This window comes from Pleurodeles waltl, chromosome 10 (assembly GCF_031143425.1).
Source record: "Pleurodeles waltl isolate 20211129_DDA chromosome 10, aPleWal1.hap1.20221129, whole genome shotgun sequence".
NCBI classification, from domain to species: Eukaryota; Metazoa; Chordata; class Amphibia; order Caudata; family Salamandridae; genus Pleurodeles; species Pleurodeles waltl.
The window spans coordinates 503,719,970-503,743,418 of record NC_090449.1 but is presented as its reverse complement, the minus strand read 5'-3'; the positions used below and the strand labels follow the sequence as shown (position 1 = coordinate 503,743,418).

At 44.6% G+C, this 23,449-nt stretch overlaps 1 protein-coding gene across 2 annotated transcripts in view; it reads left to right on the top strand.

Annotated features, from left to right (window-relative positions):
- Positions 1–23,449, top strand: part of LOC138261666 (unconventional myosin-Ig-like) — a 912,364-nt gene that overhangs the window by 574,988 nt on the left and 313,927 nt on the right. For both annotated transcript variants that reach the window (XM_069210894.1, XM_069210895.1), the window contains one exon: positions 18,939–19,083. In XM_069210894.1, coding sequence (XP_069066995.1) covers positions 18,939–19,083 — 145 coding nt within the window. The remainder of the gene's footprint in view (positions 1–18,938; positions 19,084–23,449) is intronic.

Genomic DNA, 23,449 nt, shown 5'->3' with positions numbered 1-23,449 from the left:
TGAAAACCAAAATCTCACACATCCTTTGATGTTTGAAGGCACAATGTGGCTTTTCTACATCATTAATTATGGAAAGTCCTAATTTGATTAAAGACACTAATGCAAGTATTATGTATTCCCTTTCTTTTACTTCTTGAGAGTAGCTGAAGTTAAAATTACATTGAATTAAAAGAGAAAAATTAAAGGCTACAATCCCAATATGCAGAGAGACTACCTCCAGATAGAGGTAATCTCAGGTGCAACATACTAAGACAACAGGGTATGTAACACCTAATCTCATCTCAAGTTTTCTTTTGTGGAAGTGAGAGCAGGCAAAATTCAGTCCTTGAAACACTAAAGAAATCAAAACACAACAAAAGGTTCCAAATAAAACAATATTTTTATCTTCCATTTCATCTTTGTTAAGACTGCAGGATTGAGGCAATAGTAACTACAAACAAAGAATAGAGCTGGATGGATTTATGTTGTGGGTTTCCTTACTGTACACATATGGTGTTCCTTATCTGTTTAATTGTAAATTCTATCGGCCTTGAGAAAGCCCCAGGCCTGCGTGCTGGGAAGGGGGGAAACTCATGTTGGCTGTTGGCTTTTCATGAGACCTGGTTCAATGGTTGAACCAGCACCTATGTCTAATGTCAAATAAAAGCAGCACTTTTCAACTAATATTTGGATCTATGAGGCTCTGTACGGAGCAAGATCAAGGATATAAATGAACTCAATTTGACCTCTAATTTTCTGTGATTCCTATGCCCCAGTGGGAATGGGGTATCTATCAATTTTTGAGGACAATCAAGAATATTGGAAATCTTGCCCAATAATAAAGAATTTGCAACCCCTTGGACAAAGCCCCTCTCTGTTCAAAACAACTTAGTATCCTGTTTTGGAGTCTGTAGGACTTGATTTGCTGTGGTAGGATGGGCCAATCTGCTTTTAGTTTTAGACAAATTTTGACTGGTTTAGGAAAGGCAGAAAGACTATTGGTACATATTTACTCATCTATGTGATGTACTAGAGTCTATTCAGAGGGCACAGGGTGGACAATAAGGTTAAGATTGAAGTACACAATCCAGAGGATCCACATTTTCTTGCACCTGATTTTGGTATAACCATTCGTTCTCATATAAGCACTTCTAGGGCATGTTTTATGTGGCCCAAACTAGTTCGTAGAGGTGCCTTGATCTGTGTCCATGTCTAAGAGTGGAACATATAATATAAACAATGCTATCACATTCTGAAATAGTAATATTATCAAGCAGGGTTTATCCGGGTCTCTTTGAAGTTTTGGTTTCCACTTCAAGGCTGCTAGATCTGGAGATTTCTAGCAAACCTGTATCTGAGGAAGCAATTACACCTCCAGGCAATGAGTGTTCAGAGTATTCCCCAGGAGCAGGTTGTCTGTAAGAAACTGAACTGGAGGAATGTTCCATTTTGGAAATATGTTTAAGAGTTGGAGTGGGTTGAGAAAGCATACTTGAGGACCAAGAAGGAGTAACTCAAACCTTGCAACCACCAGTAGGTTTGGTTCGGATCATTATTTGTAAGGAAATGCCTCTTTTTGCATGATCACCACCAATTTTTGGCGTAATGCTGTTGGTCTTTTGACTCTGAGAGTGCACTGAGTCCTGTCAAACAGGCCACAGTACCTTTGCTTTTACCCTTGAAAGTGTGTGTCTGCTTGGCTCACCCATAATTGGCACAAATTAACTTACTTAGAAGTCCCTAGTATACAGTACCAAGGGTACCCAGGGCCTATAAGTTAGAGTGCTCCTTGTGGACTGCAGCACTTGTTGTGTCACCATGAGTATGACAAAAATCAAAGCAACATACTGAGTCTGCTATTGCTGTCTGGCAAAGTTGTTTTAGAACTGCTAGTTCAACTTTGCCATTTAAGCAAATGGCAAATTCCAGACTTTTATTTTAACATATATATGTCACCCCTAAGGCAGAACTATCAAGTCCTAACGCAGGGTGCTGCATGTTAAAATGTGGGACATATGTTTTTATGCATCCTAACAGTAAAAACACAATCATTTTTGCTGTAGAAAGCTAGTAGGTCCATTGGCAAGTAAAGTGTTACTCACTGACAACTCAGCTATGCTAAAGTATGAATGGGACTACTAAAATTAGTACTTCAAGGAATCAAGAGACCTTAGATGAAGCCCAATGTGATGCCCAATCAAATTTAATGTAACTTTTAACATAACCTTTAAGTAAATAGCAGCTTTAGCAAGTTGCCACTCTGTTGCTCAAGTTTTCAAGTGACCGGTTACAGTTGCTGGCCATGAGACAGCCTTCTGCCAACCTAAGGGGAGGTGTGAACGACTCTCAGGAGGGAACACAAAGGACCTGTTGTTGGAAGAGGTGTTACCTCTTCTTGGCAGGATGGCCAGGTAAGGTGTGAACCTAAAAGGCTAGTTTTAAAGGTGAAACCATCTTTGAATGGCAAATGTTGGCCACAAACAAGAGGGGCTGCTCTTTTGCTCTGGTAGAGAGGTGGGTGTCAAGGATAAAGGGGAGGAAATAGTTGCCAAGCTGTTTTCCCATGGGTGTGTAGCCGCATAGACAGCCAAACCTAGGGTGTGCTACCAAGATCCACACACCAAGAGAGGACTTCTGCTGTCATGAGGTCCCCTTTGGTACTCAAGTTGGGCACCTCTGTTTTAGGTTGGTTTAATAGGTAGTGTCTTATTCACATTTTTAATACATGTTTTTATTAATGATCAGCGAGACTGCTTTTAGCAATGGCTTTTACTTATTTTTATCAGCTACGTTATTCTAGGAAGGCGAGGACTGAGCTGCTCATTTAATCAGTCTTTGCACTACATATAATCTGTACTCTTTGTCCAAGGCTGTTACACATAGTACATGATATGCTAATTTGTGTTGCCAGTCCTGGAGCCAGCTTCTATCTCCGATACACAACATTACGCCAGAACTGTAGTCTTAATGTGGCATGGGTTATTATCTAAACTACACACTGAACCAAGGAGGGTAGAGGGCATTCCGGTCATGATCATCCTGGGACTTATACTGCCTAAAAGGCAGATTTGCTTGTGCAGAGATTCCAGCCTCCTGAGAGGATTTCCATCAACATGACAGGCTAATTCCTGATATTCTATTCAGGTATGATGCCAGGGCTAATCCTTTAGATTGGGCCAAGCATAGGGTTACAACCATTGTGCTCACAGATGTAGCCATAGGGTTAAGTAGGAATCTCCATAATCTCTAGAACATCTAGAACTGCACACAACATGGTGGTGTTGTTTATCTTCTTCACCCTGATCAAAATGTTAGTTAACTTGCTTTGTTTCATGTGCCTAATTGTCACAGCGCATGCTTTTTATACCAGATTGTGATTGCTTCAATAAATGTATTGAAAATTTATTCTCATCTTGTGTCTCACTCTGGCATGTGTGAGTAACTGAGTGAAAGGGGTGCAATGTGGGGGTCATAGTTTGATGTTCAGGTTGGTGTAATCACCTTCAACCTGACAGGTTTGGAGGTTTGGGTGAGGTACTGTGAGCTTGCCCGGAGGTAGGTCGTCAGCTACTAACAGTGTGAGTGCACTCAGCCTCCCACACTCAGCTGTGCTGCTGTTCTTAACATACAATTCTAATACCAAAGTAGGAACCACATATCACTGCCATCTTGAGAGTAGGCAGAATATTGCATTCTGGTACAGCTAGGTACCATACTGGGCCGGAAGCTGTCATCAGGCAGAAGGGGACCTTGTAGCCCTTTGGCTAGTAGCCACCGCTTCCCCCGATGGCAGATTCTTGAGATAAAAGGAGCACCCCTGCCACCCAAAACTCAGATCACCTCTGGAAATAGAACCGATGAAGGACTGCCCTGCTGTTCCCTGGACCTGTCAAAGAAAGGCTGCACCATAGACTGGACTGCACCTGCTGATCCTTGGGATAGCAAAAAGAGGACTGTGTCTGCTCGAGGAAAAGTTGTCTCCGAGCCCCAGACAGAAGAAGTCACTCCAGCAGATAGTTGGCTGACTTCCTCTTGCAGCTACAAGGTCACAAAAGCCAAACAAGCCTGCCTTGGCGAGTTGGTAGCCACAATCGCTTGACCACTTCTGACAGCTGTACTGCAGGGTAGGAGACTGAGTCTCGACACTCAAAAGTTGAACCCAAGGCTGTTGGACCTGGGAGAGTCATTGGAGTGCACTATGGTCACCAAAGTTGGACACTAGCCTCAGTTAAATGGAACCACTGATTTTGCTGTAACTGGAGATCAGTAGTCCAGTGGCAACTGTTTTTTGTCTTCATTTCAACCAGATTTAGTGAGCCAAAGTTGCTCTGCTGTTTTCGTGGACAGAGAGCTATCCACAGGAAGAACCCCATCACCGAATCAGTATCCTCAGCATCCATCAGCATCTTCAAGCTCCTGTACCCCTTGTATCAGGACCCCTCTATGTCTGCAGCGGTTCGTGCATAAAGCTTGAAACTGGAATGGAGACTGCTTTAACTGCAAGGTAACTGTCCTGCTAACCCTCATTGACCACTATGACTCGCTTCCTGTCAGAGTTGGTCTCCCAGAGCGGGCTGGAGTAATTGTACTCAACTGTACTAACGTTTTCACAAGTTTTCGAAGTAACAGCTAACCTGGGTAGTTGCCAATGCCTGACTCCAATTTCAATATGTCAGTGACTTATTATTTGCTTAATAATTTATATCTCTGAAACGCTCTAGTGGATTTTGTTCATTTTGGTTTGTAAAAATTCCTTACAATAAGAGCTAGTTTTATAATTTAGTGTTGGGTTTTCTTCGTGTTGTGTTTCTTTCTTGTTCAACTTGGTACTTCTAAATGCTTTGCATGTGTTCTTTTGACAAAGTCTGCTCGAAACTACAGCAACCCTAGGTTTTTGAGCTAAGGTTTTGCAAATGAGCTTGGCTGTACTCAAGACACGTTTGTTTGTTACACAGTGAGGCTGCACAACACATTATATGATAAACCACTTTCTTCACAATAATACATTCCTATATCTGTCACAATTGCTTACATAGAGCTGTTGACCACCTTTCTAACTGAAGTTGATATTGAGTAGTCAATAAAACTACGTCTTGGACTTGGTCTATATCCATTTCAAACCGGGAGTAATTATTATCCTCATCATTAATAATACAGTGACACAGGTAACCCTGAAAGATATAATTTCCGATTTAAGCCCAAAAAATCTAAACAGAATTAAGCATGCACAATTTTGAACGTATATAATAAGGTTTATTGAAGGTATAGGCAAAATGAATGCTGCTTAAGTATAGAAACAAAAAGGAAACGGTTTCTGCAGCGTGCATCAGCATACTAAATCCAGATTTACTGGCTTTCCCAGTGCTTGTTTTGAACCTCCGAAAAGTTTGAGCTATAGCATTAAGAGTATGAGTAAAGAGGTTGGCCCAGGTAGGCACGATTGTTGTAATTCATTTTAGTGGGAACTAATACCTCCTGTCCCAAAGGTGCAGCCTGGCATTTGTTCACTGGCAGTCCACCTTTACCACAATTTTATTGGCACTGTAGGAAATGGTTCATCTCAGTTCAGTGTACAAATATTGCTTTATTAAACCCACGGCAATATAACCGGGGGTAGATATGCATCGACTGCCAGCGATACAACCGACAGAATATTATGATGCTGTGAGCTGTGTAGCATAAATCCCCATTGTTACGGCGTTGCAGTGCATAATGTTGCTGGGTGTTCTATTTTGTGGTTCTACTAAGTCCAGCCTTCGAATTTCAGAACTGTTGTCTGATAGTTTATATTGGTTCTGGTTTTTGTAAGTGGTTAGTAGAGAGTTTGATCAGTCATCAGTTTCAAAACGATTTGTGTTAGAGTGAAAGTCTTTTTTTTTTAGTTCGATGCAGTTTGTGTTGTTTCCTGTGTTTGGCGTGGCGCGTCAAAGGACTTTTCCATTCTTCACGCGTCTGGGGTGTCATATGTCCATTGCTCGGCTCGAAGGAGGTGTATTTTAAATAAAAGCATCACAATCCCATTCACTATCTTACAATGCGGGATTTTTCGCCTGCGTATTGAGCTGATACTTGCTTTATTTGCATGTTTCCTGATCCTTAGGGAAAGGGCTACAAGAACAAATAACCAATAAGAGCACAGAGATCAGTATAAACCATTGTCCCCCTAACAGAATATCCTCTTCATGAGTGCAACAGGAGCGTCCTTCTTTTCCTCCCTCATTCTCCTTTAGCTCCTTCAGTGGCTGGAAATAAAACAGAGAAAAACCATAAAACTAGTTCCTCTCCTTCATATAACAGCCAAGCATAAATCTGACGGTTTAAGATAAAACGTCATAGTTACAACTATCCCTGAATATTCATTCTTACGAATACGCAACTCCCTTGACAGCCAAACATCAACCAGTAAAACATCGAGTATAAGCTAGTTAGACCTTACGTTCATCCTTCAGCTTATACCTGCGGAAAACTGTGTGTGGGATAGGAAACAAAGGGGTCTCTTCCAAGCTGTGGTTGGGAAAAATCCTCACCTCCATGTCCTAACAGAATTGAAACTTTCTTTCCTGCCTACTAGGAATTTTTTAATTCTACGTCAGGACCAGAGGAGAGGAATATGCTCATTCAAAGCTTATCCACCACCATAAAAGCCATGTCCAGGACCGGTTTAAAATAAAACTTCCTGAACATGGAGTCTGACAACCAATCCACTGCATTAATGATATCCTCAAGGCGAGCTCCTAGGTGGAAAGCCTTACAAGCCATGACACCTCCCACTGAGTGTGTGCCAAAAGACAAGACATTTAACTTTGCATAACCCAGCGGATCCATCTAGCAATGGTTGGGGGTGAAAGGCTTCCTGATGGAAATCAAGAACTGCCACTCCCCCAGAGGGCGGAAGGCATCCGTCATAGTCTCATATGCCTTGAGACAACGCTCAACACACAATTTAGGGACTTTATCAAAAGCTGGATTGGAGGCCACTCTAGAATGGTTCTTCATGTGTCTGGAGATGTAAAAGGAAGCCCCTTCCAGTGTGAAGATCCACCTGTAAGGTCTAAGGAGCGGATGTCTGACACCCAACGACATGAGACTAAACATAGCCAATTTGGCTGAAGGTTCCTTGTGTGACAGAAACTCATTCCTCTGCCAAGAGCGGAAAAGATATAGAACATTATTGACATGCAAAATGGACAGAGTATCTGGGTTCAGGAGGAAGAGCCAAACAAATCTCTCTCATGAGTTTACACACCAACAAATGCTCCCCAACCGAGGAGTCCCCCAAAGCCAAGCTTTCTGCGGATATGACAGATCTATACGAGTTAATTGTTCTATATGCCAAACCGTGTGAAGCCAAGGAGGGAAAAAATTCAAGATGGAGACCACCTTGCACCCCAAGTGATCTTGGTTCTTTTGAACACACCAGCGTACCCATCTCGACGATGCCAATCTATAACACTTATTGGTGCCCTTTACCCAAGCCACTGACAACATTCACTCAGCCTCAAGCAAAAGACCTGTGACTCTCCAATGTTGCCTGAAATCTGCCAGGCCATCAAGGGCATTTGTCCCTGGATCACTAATGAGTGATTGTTGCCCTGGGGATCTTGAAGAAGATCGGTAAAGTGGGGAAGAAGGATTGGAAAATCCCAGATAAGTTCCAGAAGAAACAGATACCCAACTTGCGACCTCCAACAAGAAGTGATCAGGACTACCCAAGCCACCTGGCCATGGATCTGAGCCAACACCCGCATGATCATTGTGAAGGGAGGAAACGCATATCCCTGCTCCTTCAACCAGTCCTGCAGGAAAGCGTTGGTTGTGAGGGGGTCTGGCCTCCAGCTGAGATTTGCTGGTCCAGGCAGGATGCAAACAGGTCGACACAGTTGATATGCAAACACTTTTCCTCTACTGACCACTTTCTGCCTGTAAATGAGTCTCTGCAACTGGGGCCCCAGCTGGATTTGCTGGCATCGGATTCGATCATTAAGTCCGGGTCGGATCTAAAAATGGACCTCCCTTTTCAGGCCTCCATATGTGCCAACCACCATTTCATTTCTTCTATTACATCCTCCATGAGAGGAACCTGTGCAAAATACTGCAGACCCCTGCAGAGGTGGGAGACCTTTAGCCATTGAAGGGCCCTGTAATGAAGAGGTCCTGGGAAGATTGCTTGGATGGAGGAGGAAAGCAGCTCTTCTATTCAGGCAATTTGCCACAAGGACGTTGACTTCCTGGACAAGGTTCTCTTGGGTTCTCTGCAGATCTTCGAGATCTTGTGTAGTGGCAGACTCAGGGTCCTTTCCATCAAATTGATGATGAACCTAAGAAAGGTAGTCTGCCTGGCTGAAGAGAGAGAAAAATTATGTCAGCCGATTATAAACTCTAAACTCTCCAGAAACTTTACTGTCGCATGAAACTGTACCGGTAGGTGGTGGGACATTGGTACATGAGCAGGAGAATGTCCAGATAAATTATGAGACAAAAACCATGAGGTGTTCCACCAGAGGCTCGAGGACCTTGGTAAAACACCAGGGGGCAGACGACAGACCAAAAGGCAACGTCTTCAATTCGTAGACCTGATTCCTCTATCTGAACTGCAGGATTCTGCAGTGGGGTGGGAAGATTGGAACCATCAGGTAGGCGTCCTAAAGATCCAGTCAGACCATCCTGTCATTGAGTCTCAGCAGATTGTGAAAGAGATGGATGCCCTCCATCTTGAAATGAGCATGGATGAGCCAACCGTTGAATTGTCTGAGGTTGATGAGCTGTCTCTGACTGCCATCCCATTTTCCCACCAGGAAAATGTTGCTGAGGAAACCCCGGGGATGGAGAAGAGTTTTGGAGATCACATCCTTCCCCTGGAGGACCTCGAGCTCTTGATCTATCAAGGCTGCCTGCTCAAGAGGAAAGGTTAGCGAGTGTGAAGGAAAAGGCTGCACTGAAGTGCCGTAGATCTCTACATGAAAACCCATGATAGTCTGTAACATCCAAGCATCGGACATAATTTTTTTCCAATTGTGACTGAAGAGTGCAAGTCTGCCTCCCACTTTTAGTCAGGAAGAATTGTAAACTCTTACCTGTTTGGGCCTGGAATTGTACCTTGGAGGCACCTCTGGATTGACGTCCACGAAATGCTCGTCCTGTCTGGAAGAACTCGCCCTCACAGGACTGGTCCTGCGTTTTCTTGGCGCTTCTTGGATGGCCTTGAATGTAGAACCGGTCGGCTGAGCGCCCTCTGCCATGGTCGGCCCCAATAAAAAATTTGGGGTAAAATTTTGGGGTAAAAAATCTTTTTAATCGAGGTTGGCGCCTTATCGAGAGAGGTAAAAGTGGCCCCAAATTTGCCTAGCTCCTTGATAAAGGGCTCCCTGAAAAGGCTTCTCTGTGCTGCAGGCTCTGACTCAGTGGTTGCCAGATCTGCTAATTTTGGGTTTACTTTTAGCAGAAATGAGGGTCAGCGTTCCGAGGACATGGTGCAGTTGGCGTTACCTAGAAATATAACCGCTCATCGCAAAAGGATTTCTGGAGAGATGGGGCTCCCAGAGGCTTCGGCTTCCTCTGCTAGGTCCAAGATCTTTGTGTGTGGGCCACTAATGCCTAAAGGTTTGTCCTAGCTGGGGTTGTGGTTGGGGATGGACCCAAGGACGGTAGGGGCCCACCTCGTCTGGTGAGTCACCATTGTCTGGGTCAGGCGACATTGGGGCCCCATTATGAGTACCAGTGGGATTATACTCCCCTGAGGGTTCTGGACAGGAAAAAAGGGCTCTCCACTTTTGCGTTTGGGTGCTGGCCACCTTGGAGGGGGCAAGCGAAGCGCAGGAGGAGAGTTGTCCATGAAGTTAAACGGCACAGCGCATCTGTATGCTAGCTCCAGGAGGCGGCGCTCCAAGGGCTCAATGGCTGCCGCCACTGCCTGTTGGATAGAAGTGTCCACCGCTTTGCAAAACTCATTATCAATAGGAAGGACGTGAAGGGTCTCTTCCTTCAAATACACTTCAGCCATGTCAAACCAGGTTCTATCTGTCGTTCATTAAGAGGCTGAGGAGCTGAAAAATTGAGCACTACCTTATGCAGGTCAGGCGAATTAGATCAACAAGGCTAATCACTAGAGTGATGTTGGGGCCTGGGGTATTTCCAGAATCTGGCCTGCTTCAAGAAGAAAAAGAGGCTCTCCTGGTGCCCAAAGGCTTTCTTCAACGAACTAGGTAAGCTAGTGCGGATTTGGAGGCTCAGCGCACCAGGGAGTCTCAGCCCAGGGCCACGCACTGTTAATCAGGGTGCCACTACATACACTTTCACCTAGGCCCAACCCCACCGCAGCCGAAGAGTATTTGTGGAGACTGCGTGAAACATGGAGAACCGACTGATGCGCTCAGCATGCATCAGACTGCACCACAAAGAAATAGGCACTCTTGTGCGTGTGTGTTAAGATGGACTTGGTTAATGGATGTCAGGGCTTCCAGGTGGGTCGGGGAGGCCCAGTCAGAAAGTAACATCTTTGTCACATTTCACTCTGACTGAAACGCCATCTGTCAGTTTCAGTCTGACGGAAGCATGTCTTGCGTCCCCTGGCGGAGGTGTTCTCCCGCGCTCCCAAAAGTAAAGCTGCCGTATAATCGGCCAAGCTGATACCTGAAAATTTGACACCAAAAAACAACTATTCCTGCATGTTTAGGAAAGGGATGATACTTAGCTGCATGATATGGGAGCAGGAAAGAAAGAGGATATTATGTTACGGGGACGATGGTTTATACTGGACTGTGTGCTCCTATTGGTTATTTGTTTTTATAGTCCTTACCCTAAGGATCATGGGAAATGGAGTTTTGCTTGTTAAAGTTGAAGCTGCTGGAAGCTAATAAAGGAAGAAAGTGAGCATAATCCTCGCCTCCAGTCCTGACAAAGAATTTCTAAGGTAAGACTGCTAAAAAAGACAGAGTTATAGGCATTAAGGGTGCCCTTCAGCATCAGCAGCAGACACTGTGCCACATAGTTGTTTTTCTACCCCGCATATACCTAGGGATTTATTTACAAAGTATGCCATAAAGGCTGATGTGATAGCTTGTATCAGTAGAACTGACTTTGATTCAGTCATGCATAAAGAAAGTGTCAATTAATGGGGCTGTGGTAAAGTTATGGGACAGTGACATAACAAGTATGAACATATGAAGGATGTAATAATCAAGAGCTTTTGGTTGACTAACCCAGCTCCATAATAGTTTGAAAATACTTAGTTAAAAAGTCCAAAGGACCAGGGTCCGCCGGGATGTGAGCCCAAAGCTGAGCACAAAGTCGATATCAGACTGCACCTTCGCGACCCATTCCAGTCCATGGTAAAATGTTGCATGCATGTGCAGGTAACGGAAGAATGTAAGACCATACCAAAGAAGAGAGGGACCTAGAAGTGCTGAGCTTACTGTCTGTAACATGAAGCTTGGAACAACACTTATGCAACTGTATCTGTAAGCGGTGGCTAGATGCCATTTGAGACGAGACAAACAGGACTGCAGATAAAGGCGGACTTGCTACATGTTTCCAACAGCTGTATGCCTTTTATGATGGGCTGGGCAGAAATGCTGGACTTTGACTTACATGAAGATTTCAAACAGCAAGTAGAGCAGTCGCAGGGATAGGCCAAAAACCGGCCAGCGATTTGGAGAAGGAGCGAGACCTGTGTTAAGAAAGCAACTTCTTCTTATGCACAATGGTGTATAGCTTCACCCCTCGGCCTTGAATTGCCTTTGGGTGCATTAGGGCACATTTGTCACACATCTTAGAGGCGCGTCTAGAGACTTGGCACCAAAGGCACACCTCGTGTGGGTGTGGGACCAACATCCGTTTTCTGCAGTCGCAGCATGGCTTAAACCCTTTTGTTTTGAGTAGAGACATAGATAGTTTCCTTGCACACTGTTAAACAGTTGTTTGGCATTGATGGAAGACTGACAAAGGCAGGAGTAGAGCTTCTGATCCCTGTCAGAAGGTGCAGAGAGAAAGGAACTGGCTTCAGTACACAGGAGTAACACTGATATACAACTCTGCTCTGCCACTTCTGGGGCAGTATGGAGTTATTGTAGAGGCCCACAATGCTACCTACTAACGTTTTTCAGCAGGATCACTGCTGAAAAATGTTCTGGATCTAGACTGGCACCTGAGGAATCTGGGGTTAGAAGTATTCTTCAGAAACAGAACTACAAGTCTAGCATAAATTTCATCTGAGGCCAGTGATTGCTTCTGGCTCCCAGCTCGCTCTGGTGAGCCTTTTGGCCCCAAGGAACCGCAAGGGCCTCCTCCTCGGATCCTACCAACTTGACCCTCTGGACTTGTTGCAGGTCCTGCATCAACATCAGTGCTGAATCCGACATTGACGCCACAACCAGCACCAGACAATGATGCCGCCATCATCAACGCTGCAAGATGAAGTATTTCCTAAAGTGCCTTCCAACTCTGAGTCAGCGCTGCTTTGACCTTGACCGAGGCCGTGCCCTGACCCACAACCTTTCAGTAACCATTCTGACTCCAATACATTGCCCCAAACTCATGAAAGGGCCCAGCTCATTCATAAGTTGTTTGGCATGGACTTGGATAAAGACGTTTTGATGCAGGGGATGAATTGTCGCAACCCTGTATTGATCACAACTGATATGACGATTTACAGGATGCCAGCAGCCAGGATTCTTCGGCAGACATTGTTCTGGTTTCTCCACCTGGGACTACCTCAGTGGACAGTGTCCCAGTTACAATGGTGATGTGAAGGGCAGCTGAGATTCTTGACCTCCAGTTGCCTGCTATAGGGGTGAGAACAAATGTCTTCACTAAGGTACTTCAGCCAGAGCAAACTACTGCTGAACCTCTTCTGACATTTAATGAAGCCCTCACTGACACTTGTCTTGGGACGTGAGCAAAGCCTTGTTCCGGCCTTCCAGACAACAGGCAGAAAGCACAACACCAACGCCCAGCCCCAGGCGACCCAGTCTTCCTGATGCAGCACCTGACATCAGAAAGCTTTGTTATACAGACATCCACAAACCGACTAAACCCCAATGCCTTCCCTACCACACTGCTGGATAGAGAATCTAAGTGCAGAGAAACATTTGGGAAGCTATTGTTTTCTTCTTTGAATGCTGAGGCTGAAAGCAAAGTGCCTGACAGTGGGTTGGTCTCTCTGTAGAGCACACGGAACAATGGTCATGTATTCCAGTTGCAAATTAAATTCAGTGTAAATGTGTGTGAAGAGGTGCATAGATGTCAAAATATTTAGAAGGCAAAAGCAAAATGAAATAGTGCTTGGATCTGAGTGAGTGCAGTGTATGTTTGGGGTGTTAAAATGAGGTAAATGTGATGGAGTGCATTCAGTGAAGAGGGAAAAGAGATGGATGAGATGTGAAGAGCAGCAGACCCCTCTCCCTTTCTTATCCAGAGCTGACAGTGGTGACTGATGGATATTTTCTGGGTTGGGGTGGTCATCTGAGAGAGGTGAGGATCAGGGGACTCTGGTGGAGGTTCAGCTCCATATAAACCTTCCGGAGCCACCCACTTGGCAATGAAAGCCTTCCTTCCATCCAGCAAGGGTACGGCGATACACATGCTCGCAAACAGTACCACCACCAAATGGCACTGCAGCAAATAGTGTGGGGTGGGTCACGAGCGGCAGTTAGCCCGAGGTGGCCCAAGGTCTCTTTCAAGAATGGGGAGAACCTTGAGTTGATCTGTTCATTACCAAGAACTCACAATGTCAGTACTTCTGTGTATTGCAATTTCTAAAGCATCTCTCACTTGGAGACGCGTTCCACCTCGAGGGGAACTCGAAACTCCTGTACTGCTTTTCATCACTACCACTCCTGCCCTGAGTTCTTAAGAAGGTCAGAAATGAATAGGCACATGTCATCCTAGTGGACCCAAACTGGTCACAGAGAGTATTGTATTCAGAACTCCTGGACCTGAGCATCTGTTAGGCTGCCCCTCCGGGAGGACCTGTTACCGCTGCAGTGAGGCAGGGTTCTCCACTCAGGCCTTTGTACCTTCATGCTTTAGAGACACCTTAGACCAATCTCTGAACATGATTAATGTCATGTTAGCAGCCGGGCATCTCTTGATAAAAAACTGTATATGCCTGTTATTGGGACACATTTGTGGCTTGGTGTTCTACTTGGCAGATAGACCCTCTTCAGACCAAGTTATCTGATGTTTTAGTGCTTGTTTTGTCCCTAGTGCAGTACGGTCTTACTCTGGGCACAGTGAAAGGGTACCTTGCGGCTCTTCCTGCTTTTTTTCAGTTGCTGAATCCGTCCTCTTTACTGAGGCCTCCAGTTGTTATCAGATTTTTAAAAAGGGTTATAGCATTTGTTTCCTATCTGTCACTTCGTCATGCCACAGTGGGACACTTAACTTGGTCCTCACCTTTCTAATGTGCACTCCATTTGAACCACTTCACATCTGTTCCTTGCGGCTCCTCATCCTCAAGACTGTGTTTCTTGTCACCATAACATTGGCGGTGTGTGTGAGTGTGCTTCAAGTTCTCCGAATCAACACATCATGCACTACCTTCTCCCCAGACAAACTGGTTCTGCGTACTGGGGCATCCTTTCTGCCAAAGGTTGTAATGCCATTCCATGTCAGTCAAACCATCACTCTGCTAGCTTTCTGTTCTTGACCTGTTTAAGGAGGACTTCATCACTTAAAAACCTAGACAGCACTGAGCTTCTACATAGATCATACGAAAGACTATGTTGGATCTTGCTCTGCATTAAGATTTGTTATGCATTAGCTAAAATGGTCTTTTTCATACAGCCTCTATCTACTTGCAGATTCCTCACCAACCCTCTTTTCCCTAAGTTCTGTGGTTGACCTCTATCATTATTAAGATCCGATGTCTAGAAGTCTGCATACTCGTCACACTAGTTTGTTTTGGGGTTCTGCATCAGGGGGCACGGAAAGTCTCAAAAGCAACTGACGCCAGCGCACAGGTATGGTGCCTATATAGGCTCTACACATCATTTCCAGAGCAGAACAGCATCAGTGCAGAGCTGCACGGTGTCACCTAGCAGCGTGCAGAGGTACTGCTGAAAAGTTTCCAGAACCAGTCTGACGCCTGATGAATATTCAAAATGTGATGAATCGGCAGCTACATATAGGGGGTCATTCCGACCCTGGCGGTCCATGACCGCCAGGGCCGGGGACCGCGGAAGCACCGCCAACAGGCTGGCGGTGCTTCCTGGGCCATTCTGACCGCGGTGGTAAAGCTGCGGTCAGAAAAGGGCAACCAGTGGTTTCCCGCCGGTTTACCCCTGGCCCAGGGAATCGGGGATTCCGACCGCCTTCCCGCCATCCTGTTCCTGGCGGTTTTTACCACCAGGATCAGGATGGCGGGAACGGGTGTCGTGGAGCCCATGGGGGCCCCTGCACTGCCCATGCCATTGGCATGGGCAGTGCAGGGGCCCCCTGACAGGGCCCCATAATGATTTTCAGTGTCTGCTTTGCAGACAATGAAAATCGCGACGAGTGCCACTGCACCCGTCGCACCCCTACAACTCCGCCGGCTCCATTCGGAGCCGGCTTCATTGTTGAGGGGGGTTTCCCGCTGGGCCGGCGGGCGGCCTTCTGGCGGTAGGTCAAATTCAAAATGCTCACATTAGCCCAGTTCTCAGATCCTATTTGTTCTGGACTCTGAAAACTGGCTAGTCTTTTTTGAATTATAGGATTTCCTATTTTCAAACACCCACCCTGCAGTCTCACAAGTGTTATCTCAGATTTAAGATGGGCCATGAACATTTTTAATTTGCTGTGCTCCCCTTTGACCTTAACGCTATTCCTCCAATGTTTATGAACATTATAGTGGTGGTCGCTGCCCATCTTCAGAGATTGAGAAATCCAGTATTTCCATATGTTGAAAACTGACTGCTGAAGACGTGCGCGTGGACTACCACCACGAAATGAGTAAACTCCTTTCGGGTTCAACTTACAATCCTGTGTAGTGTGCGGTTCAAGCTTTTCTAACACTGCATTGGGCCTGAACATTCATTATATGATCCGGATATTTCAGGCTACACCCTGGATTCCTCTGAGGGTGGCTCAAAGGCTTCTTGACTTAGTGTTGTGCATCCTCCTTAGCTACATCAAGTAGCACATGCAGGCCCTGAAGTGGAATCAGAAATTTGAGTGGGCCCAGAACCCAGATACCTTTATGACACCATCTAGATTTCGAAGGACACCACCTGAGATTTGCAGTTGTGACTGAAGAATTGCAACGTTTCCTGCTGCAGGCTACTTTCCCCTACTATCCAGAACTGATAGTGTTGATCGAATGCATCTCTGCTTGGTTTGGGGGGGAACATAGAGGAGGTGGAGATTAGAGGCCTCTGGCCTCCTGCGGATCCCTGACTTCATATCAACATGCTGGAGCTACGCTTGACCATAAAAACCTTGCAAATGGCCTCTGTATCCTAAGGTGGTGCCGGACATCATTGATCAGTGGGAAAAGCCCTGGTTAGATCTATTTGCCACTGTTAAGACAACATAGTGTCAACAAGAGACAATTTGCTGGGTGGTGTATCCTGGTGGGAGTGGACAGAGGGACTCCTGTATGCATTCCTGCCACTACCTCTCCTGTCCCTATTTGCAAAGAAGATAAAAAATGACTGGACCCAAGTCATCCTAATTGCCTCTGAGTGTGCCAGGAAAGTGTGGTACCATTAGCTCTGGAGCATCTGCTTCATGTTCAGGCTCCCACTTCTCAGCAATGAGGCTGAGTCCTACACCTTAATCCCTACACTTAGTCCTCCATGCAAGGCGAATGAGCAGCGGCAATTAACTGCATTGGATTTACCTTCTGAAGTGGTAGCTGCCATTCTCCTTGTGTGATGCCCTTTCAAGAAATCTTTCTATGCTGGACACTGGGATAAGACTGTTGTTTCAAGTCATTTTCAAAACACTGAGTACTTATGAGCTAAGCTGTCAGATATTCTATTGTTTGCTATTTCTCTGGCAAGGCTTTACAGTGGGCACTGTGAACAGTTATTTGTCAGCCCTTTCGGCTTTCCTATGTTTTCAGGACTAACCGTTCATCTAAAAAACACAAACTGTGATGCGTTTTATTAAAAACTTGATGCACATGTTACCGCCCCTAAATCTTTTGTGGTGTCTCAGTGGGCTGTTAACTTGGTCTTCACATTCCTCATGTGTACGCTGTTCAAGCCCACATACAGTTCATTGCTACCGGTACATCTCTTGACTTTGAAAAATGTGTTCCTCACAGTCGCTTTCAGTACAAACTCCCTGAACCACTTTCTTCTTTATCCAATTGATGCTAAACACCCAGGTCCCATTTCTGTCTAAAGTTGTGACACTCTTCCACATCGAGGAGTAGAAACTGACATTGTTTGCATCCCCTAACTCCCTGAAATAGAAGGGGAGGCTACATGGGTCAGTCTCCAAAAGGTTTTTAACTTTTTACATTGATCATACCAAAGATCATCGAGTGGATGAACAACTTTGTGACGGCGGTGGCATAACTAATCATACAGGGGCCCCCCTGCAAGATATGCTGCAAGGGCCCCCAACACTCACATCAGTATGGGTGGAGGGGGGACTTCCAGTTAGAGTAAGCCTAGGCCCCCGCGCTGCAGGGGCTGCAGATGCTTCTGTTATGCCCCTATGTAAGGTGGGGATTCTTGAGCAAAGAAAAACAAAGCTGTGCAGAAGAGGACCATACTCCTCTGCTTCAAGATCTGCTACTCGTTAGCCAAGAAACAGCATGAAGGTCTGAGAGCCCCTTCCACCAGGACACCACACTACTGGTGTGTTAGTTTACTGTCCTTAATACCTGCCTGGCTGCTATGTGAGTGTCGGTGCATACGTTCACAAAGCATTACTGCCTAGCCAGCCAGATCTGGTGGGAAGGACACTTTGCCTCCTTGGTTCTGCAAGACCTTTTGGTTTGAATCCACTCCACAGACCCTCCTCCTCTGGTACTGCTTTGGTGTCTTTCATAAGATGAGAAAACTGTGGTTACAAGTATTTATCAGAAGTACATGTTACTAGCCTTTGGTAGCACTCTTTCTGGTGGCTACTCTACCTAACCGCTTGTTCATTACTGCCTGCCCACTTATCTATTCTGGGGAGTGGCCTCCATTTTGAAACCTAAAAAGGTCCTAAGTTATAGATCAACACACAGCCACCAAATACACTGTGCACCTGGGTGTGTCTAAAAGAAAAAATCAAGAAACTGATGTCAGCATGTAAAGGTGATCGTGGGAGCGATATTGGAAAACTCTCTGGGTCCATTTTGGTACCTGGGGCTATTCTAATGAGTGGAACCTGTGGTTAGATTAAGTATTTATCAGAATGAGTGTTACCAGAGGTAAGTAACTTGTTCTGTGGGCACAAACAGGAGTTTGCCCCGAAAACTATGTTTTGAGGTGCCAATGTAATTAGGTCATCAGGGGTATGTTTCTCCAATTAATGGAAGGAAGCAAGGGCTCACAATATATACGACTCCCAGGGACACATTTTTACAAATATTAGGTAGATCCCCCAAACCGCCACGTATTTGTATTTCTTCTTTAGCCCACTACACCATTGAGATTATTAGGTATTAGCTACCTGCATAGCTCTATTATTCCAAAACATGCCAGCTGAATAGCACTACTCCAAAACAAGGTGGAATACAGATCTGATCATAGATCATTTTTATGAGCAGACAAAGTTGTGCTTAAACTAATGTTTCCTTTAGATTCTGCTATTATTCAAAGATTTTGCAAGGTATTTTAAACACAATATACGTGAATTTCACACTGGAAATTAGCATTTCTAGAACTTAGGCTTTCATACTATTTTTGGGCAGAAATCATTCAACGGGGTGCTGTAGAGACTAGTTGGGGTTGATGACTTTGCGGAATGTTTCCTTTCTGATAAGGGTTTATTTTTGACGAGAACAGTCATTGTGTACCTGTTTATGTCTTGTCTTTAAGGTGGAGAGCAAGACAGATCATTAAGAACATCCCTCCGTCCGACATGGCTCAGATCAAAGCAAAAGTGGCTGCTATGGAAGTATTACAAGGGCTTCGGAGTGACCTGGGCTACCAGCGAGCATGGGAGCGAAACTACCTGTCCTCAGTGAGTATCTCGCTTGGATCAGGGAAGAGACGAAAGCGGTGCCAATACTAATATAGAAAAAATGCCTGGTGGCTCTTTGTTCTTGTAGTGGCAGTGGGGATTTGGCAGCGTAGTTTCCACTCTCAGGAGATAGAAGTAGGAGTGCACGAGCTGTGTCTATCAACAGAAAAGGCCAAGTACCTGTGGTAAGCAAAATTCCTGGAATGTTGAGGGTATCAATGTGCGATCTCTGCAGTGGTTGTTAGTCCACCCTTGTCTCATTGAAAAGAAGAAGTCACAATATCTATTTAGAGTTCTTTTAATTTGTTTAACGAACAAAAACAAGGGTATGTCCGCGCAATGATCACAGGAATCTTTTCCTGGGTCTCGTAACAGGTTGTTGTAATCGCACAGTTTATTTTGTGTACAGAATCAACATCCTTCATCTGTAACTGGAGAGCTCCTTTCGGGTGTGTCACTTGGGCCATTCAGGGAGCCCGAATCATTCCACCAGAACACAGATGTGGGGGAATAATAACATCAACCACTGTCCAGGCCCAAGTGACCTCCTTCCAGAATAATGGAAATGTGTGCAAGGTGCAGATCACTTAAAGAAGCACCAGTTTCTGAGATTTCAAAATATTGGGATTTATGTAGCCTTTCTATATTGCAACAAGCATATACTTTTATCAAAATTGACCCCGGTCTGGAGAAGCAGTGGGAAATAAATTGACTAACACAATGCTCCTAATAGCGCAGTTTTCCAAACATATTTGCTAAAACGTTGTATGTTTTCAATGAGTTTAAATTCTGGATATGCAGTTTCACAGGGCTTATGTCAAAACGTGTGAAACACCTTCCTTTTCTATCTTCCTTCTTCTTCCGTTCATTTTCTCTTACTGCCCCTTTTAAATACAGTATTTTTCATTTAACTTCACTGAAAACCTTGTTGCAAGGGGAAGGATGAGAAAATAATAAGCTCATTTTTATCTAAAGGGGCATATTTCCCTCTCAGGTTTGACAGAACTGACAGACAAGAAGCGCAAAGCTAGGTTAGACAAATTCTACATGCCCGTGCGTCAGTCAGCCACTATGTACAGTGATAATATGGTTATTACCTCTTATCAACAAAGATAATGAAATCCATCCACACGAGGCATGAAATACCCATCACAGTAGCAAGAACGTGCTCTCTGTGACAGAGGTTTTCATGTTTAGTAAATAAACCCATTTTGCTCCAAACAGCAGCCTGTCATTTTCCGAATAAACACGCGTTTTGTTCCTTTGAATAGATTCTTTAGTGTAGTGTTCTTTTTATCCTAAAAACACAAGCTTGCCATTTTCTTAAAATACTCTCGTTTCCACTAAATTTAAATTGTTTTGAAGCAAATTAGTAGAGTTTGTCCATCAACAGCAGCTCATCGTTTTCTGGAAAAAGCATATTGTTCCCCCAAGGCAAGTCTTTACTAAATACACTTAACCAATATTGGCTTATGATTTTCTAAAAATGCATTTATTTGTACTAGAATGTCAGATTGTTACTTTTAGCAAATGCCAGGTTCCCTAATTGGATGCCCAAATATCATCTTGTCATTGTCATCAGCCGTTCTGATTTACTAATGCCGTTGAAGTTAGTGTGGTACATCACAGACTTCGGTTATGCTGTGCTCGAAACTCACACAGCTGTGGTTCTTCTGATGCGCTGTGATGGAAAGCTGGTGACAGAAGCAGCAAGCAGCAGGCCAACACAACAAAGCAACAGGCAATGTGGCAGTCCCCCCAACAGCATCCAGCTCTTCTTCATGACAGAATACCCTCAGTCCAGAAGTGTTCTAACTTTTTGGGATCAGAGGTCCGGTACTTATACCAATTTCTGTCTCTAAAGTAGGCAAACTTCAAAGAGAAGTCTTTGTAGTGCACAAGATCCTGTCTTTCCTGCCCTGGCCCCAGGCACCACTCCAGGGGTTTGGAGACTGCTTTGTGTAAGGACAGACACAGCCCTATTCAAGTGCAAGTGTCAGCTAATCCCACCACTCTAGCTCAAGAAGACCCATCAGGATATGCGGTGCACACCACAGCTCCTTTTGTGTGACCGTCTACAGTGAATTCACAAACAGCCCAACTGTCATCTTAACCCAGCCATGTATTCCACAGACAGTTAGAGGCACAGAATGTTAAAGCAAGAAAATGTCCACTTTCTAAAAGTGGCATTTACAGTTCAACAACCAACACCACCAAAAGTAGAATTTTAAAATTGTGAGTTCAGAGACCCCAAACTCCATGTCTCTATCTGTTCCCAATGGGAAATTACAGTTAAAAGATATTTCAAGGCAATCCCCATGTTACCCTATGGGAGAGATAGTCCATGAGATATTGCAAAACTAATTTAGCAGTATTTCAATATCAGGACATGTGAAATGCACCAGTACATGTTTTACCTTTTAAATACACGGCACCCTGCCCATGGGGCTGCCTTGGGCCTACTGTAGGGGTGACATACATGTAGAAAGCGGGAAGTTTGGGCCTGGCAAGTGGGTGCACTCTCCAGGTTGAAATGGCAGTTCAAAACTGCACACATAGATGCTGCAATGGCAGGCCTGAGACATGTTTGAACGTCCATTCATATGGGTGGCACAATCATTGCTGCAGGCCTACTAATAGCATTTGATTTACAGGCCCTGCACACACCTGGTGCACTATGCTAGGGACTTACTAGTAAATTAAATATGCCAGTCATGGAGAAACCAATCACCAAGGCATTTTAGACAGTGAGCATACACACTTTAGCACTGGTTAGTAGTGGCAAAGTGCTCAGAGTCCTAAAGTCAACAAAACAGTTCAGAAAAATAGGAGGGAGAAGGCAAAATGTTTGGGGATAACCCTGCAAAAAGGGCCAGGTCCAACAGCAGGTGACATTAGAATATGCCTGGAATGGACACTTTATGACAGGGATTTCCATTATATCATGTGATATGCCCAGCAAAGTAGGGCAGTATCATGATATTGCAGCAATATCGCAACAGCTCATCAGTAGCACAGTATGCCCAGCATTGTAATTATATGCCAAGAATTACCATGATATAAGCACTGAGGACAGGAGTAAAGACCATCAGTACTACCATGCACTTTCGTGATGTACACAGAAATTGCATACTGTGCTCAACAATCCCATGTAGGGTAATGATATGTCCTTTAATGGCTTCTTATGCCCATTAATGGAATGATATGCTGAACAAGGCAACATAATGCCACAATATTCCCAGCAATGCACATTGCATGCCCAGCTATGGTTTTTGATGTCATGATACGAATGATAATGCTGATATGTGCCTGACAGCGCTGTATAATGCCATGATATGCTCAGCAATACCATACAATGCTAGCATATGCAAGCATACCATGATAAATGTCAAACAATAGCCCGTAATTTTGTGGTGTGCACAAAAATAACTTGATATGCCCGGAAGTACAATATAAAGGATCTGATTTAGAACTTGGCTGGTGGAATATTCCATCAAGCGGATAGCCCACCCGCGATATTACGATCCCCGTAGGACATAATGGGATCACATTATGGAGGACAGGATATCCATCACATCTGTGACGGTGTATTCCCTCTGCCAAGTTCTAAATCAGGCCGAGTTATCATATTACAGAAAAATGCCATGAATTTGTCCAGGAGCATAGTGATCATGATTAACACATTTTTTATTTACAACAATGCATTGTGATGCCATGATGTGTCCTTTATTCCCCACTTCCTAGTGATTTACAATTAGAGTATTTCTCAAACAATACCTAGAGGGTCAGAGATACTGCCACTTTAGTAGGAAGTCAGCCGCAGAAAAAACTACTTACACTTAAGCCAGTATAAAGTACTCGCTCTGCACACCACTCAGCCTTGAGGCCATCATACTTCAGATTTGCACAGCATGGAAGGGGGTCATGCAGAAGGGAGTCTTTTAGTGCTCTGCTCTATCTTCCCTTCAAAGTTGGATTTTCTCTACTTTCCAGGATGTGTTTTTTTCCCATCTCTACTGGTTCATTCTGTTTGAGTTCCCTGCCTTTATTTTCCATGTCAAATAGAGCACTATCGGCTGGAATAATCACAAGACAGCTCTCTTCAGAATCTGTAACTTCCACAAGAACTACATTCCAGGTCTTTATCTAAGGCATGAGACTAAAGACTGCAAGGTCTGCAGAAAATTCTCAGTTATGTCCTTGATTAGTTGTGTATGGCCACTTTCTGAGTTGACTAAGGAAATAGGCTTCCAGTGAGGTTCCACCTGCACAAGCTGAGTCCGCTCATTCTGGTCCATCAAAGCAAGTATGGAACCACATCATTGTGATGAAGGTAAGGCCCTGTAAACAAAGATGTAATCTGAGA